This window comes from Fusarium redolens, assembly GCF_020744475.1.
Source record: "Fusarium redolens strain MPI-CAGE-AT-0023 chromosome Unknown BKA55scaffold_67, whole genome shotgun sequence".
Classification (NCBI taxonomy): domain Eukaryota; kingdom Fungi; phylum Ascomycota; class Sordariomycetes; order Hypocreales; family Nectriaceae; genus Fusarium; species Fusarium redolens.
The window spans coordinates 1-1,392 of NW_025763730.1; the positions used below are offsets into that span (position 1 = coordinate 1).

Genomic DNA, 1,392 nt, shown 5'->3' on the forward strand with positions numbered 1-1,392 from the left:
AAGCATCTCCAGAGTCTAATATAGTTTAAACATTTATTGCCCCTACAGCCGGCAAAGCTTCATTAAGTCAAATCATCATAGTTAGCTGCCTCAATTGCAGCCTGAACCTAGCTGCACATATGCCAGCTGAAAAGCCCTGCTCATCAGCTGGCCCCAACCTTCTTCCTACAACCCACCTGAAAGGATACCACGCTTCAATCATCCATCACGCTTCCGCAGTAAGTCATCCGACCCGACCCGACTTTCCCTCTTCTGGCCGCAACCGCTAACAGCATCACAGCTGCCCCGTCACGATGCCTGCTATCCGAAGAAGCCTGCAGGCACCCAGGCCTGATGAGCCTTATCTGACTGAAGGCCATGATGTGATCCCTAAGATCGAAGAAGCTCTTGGGCGAAATAAGGGCAAGGGCGATATGCTGTATATAATGGCTATAGATATCGGAGAGGCCTGGTTTAATAAGGATAATACCAGCCGCATTAGGATAGCGATCTTTAGTTATGAGATCCTCCTGCTTATATGGTCTATCTATGAGAACCCTCTGATTAATAAAGACTTCCTTAAACGCGAGAAGCAGAAGCTCAAGATCTAGAAAGGAAGCTATGCAGAGGGGTGCAGCCAAGCAGGAGGGAGAGGGGGTTCCTTAGGGCCCTTAACGGCGGCTTGCATAACGAGTGGCTCAAGGATATCCGGTGGCAGGCCAAGGAGGTACTGGAGAAGACCGAGAACCTGTGATGCGATGTCTGGGATGGAAGCGGGGTAATCGCGGGTTTAGAGGAAAAATATATTGAGTTTTGTGTGAGTTTAGTTACCTGAAGTTAAAGACCTGAAGTTATGAATTTGGCATCGGCGGCGAAAAGAGGATCAAATGAGTCACGAGACAGATCACGTGACCAAATGAGCAAATCAGCTATAACATCAGTGCACCATTAATATAAACAGGGGAAATAATAACTATATTATATAAAATTCTTATATAAATTTGATTTTATAATTATTTACTATAAAGGATTTAAAAATAGAAAAGCAGATATAATTAGTTAATAACTAGACTATAATACTAGCACTATTAAGGCAAAAGAATAAGTATTAGAAAAGAATAATAAAGGAGAATATTAATTTACTTAAAAAATAGTAATATTAAGATAGATATAAGCAGAAGTAACTAAAGAGATCCTAGGAGAACTATAAGAATTTATCTAAGAATTCTATATATACCTATTATATAGATATTAAAGAGTTATTAAAACCTTAAAATAATTATTATAATAAGGTTATAAGATAATATAAAAAGTAATAAAAAGGTTATTAAGTAATATAATATTTATATTAAAATAAAAGTATAATAATATAAACCTTATAAAACACTATAACTAATAGAAGTTACAGAATGA

The 1,392-nt window shown here is 37.9% G+C and overlaps 2 protein-coding genes across 2 annotated transcripts; both read left to right on the plus strand.

Annotated features, from left to right (window-relative positions):
• Nucleotides 1-821, plus strand: BKA55DRAFT_338518 (uncharacterized protein). The gene has a single exon (XM_046185746.1). It carries the CDS (start codon nt 294-296, stop codon nt 588-590), a length of 297 nt encoding a protein of 98 aa, XP_046040617.1. The 5' UTR covers nt 1-293; the 3' UTR covers nt 591-821.
• BKA55DRAFT_531619 (uncharacterized protein) lies at nt 102-269 on the plus strand (the record flags this gene model as incomplete). The annotated part of the gene is made up of 1 exon (XM_046189235.1): nt 102-269. A coding segment is annotated over one exon (168 nt), but the record flags the coding sequence as incomplete, so codon positions are not given.
• Nucleotides 822-1,392: the final 571 nt, after the last annotated feature.

What these genes read in the sequence shown, in the direction of transcription:
- BKA55DRAFT_338518 (XM_046185746.1), top strand. Translation starts at nt 294, where the DNA reads ATGCCTGCTATCCGAAGAAGCCTGCAGGCACCCAGGCCTGATGAGCCT.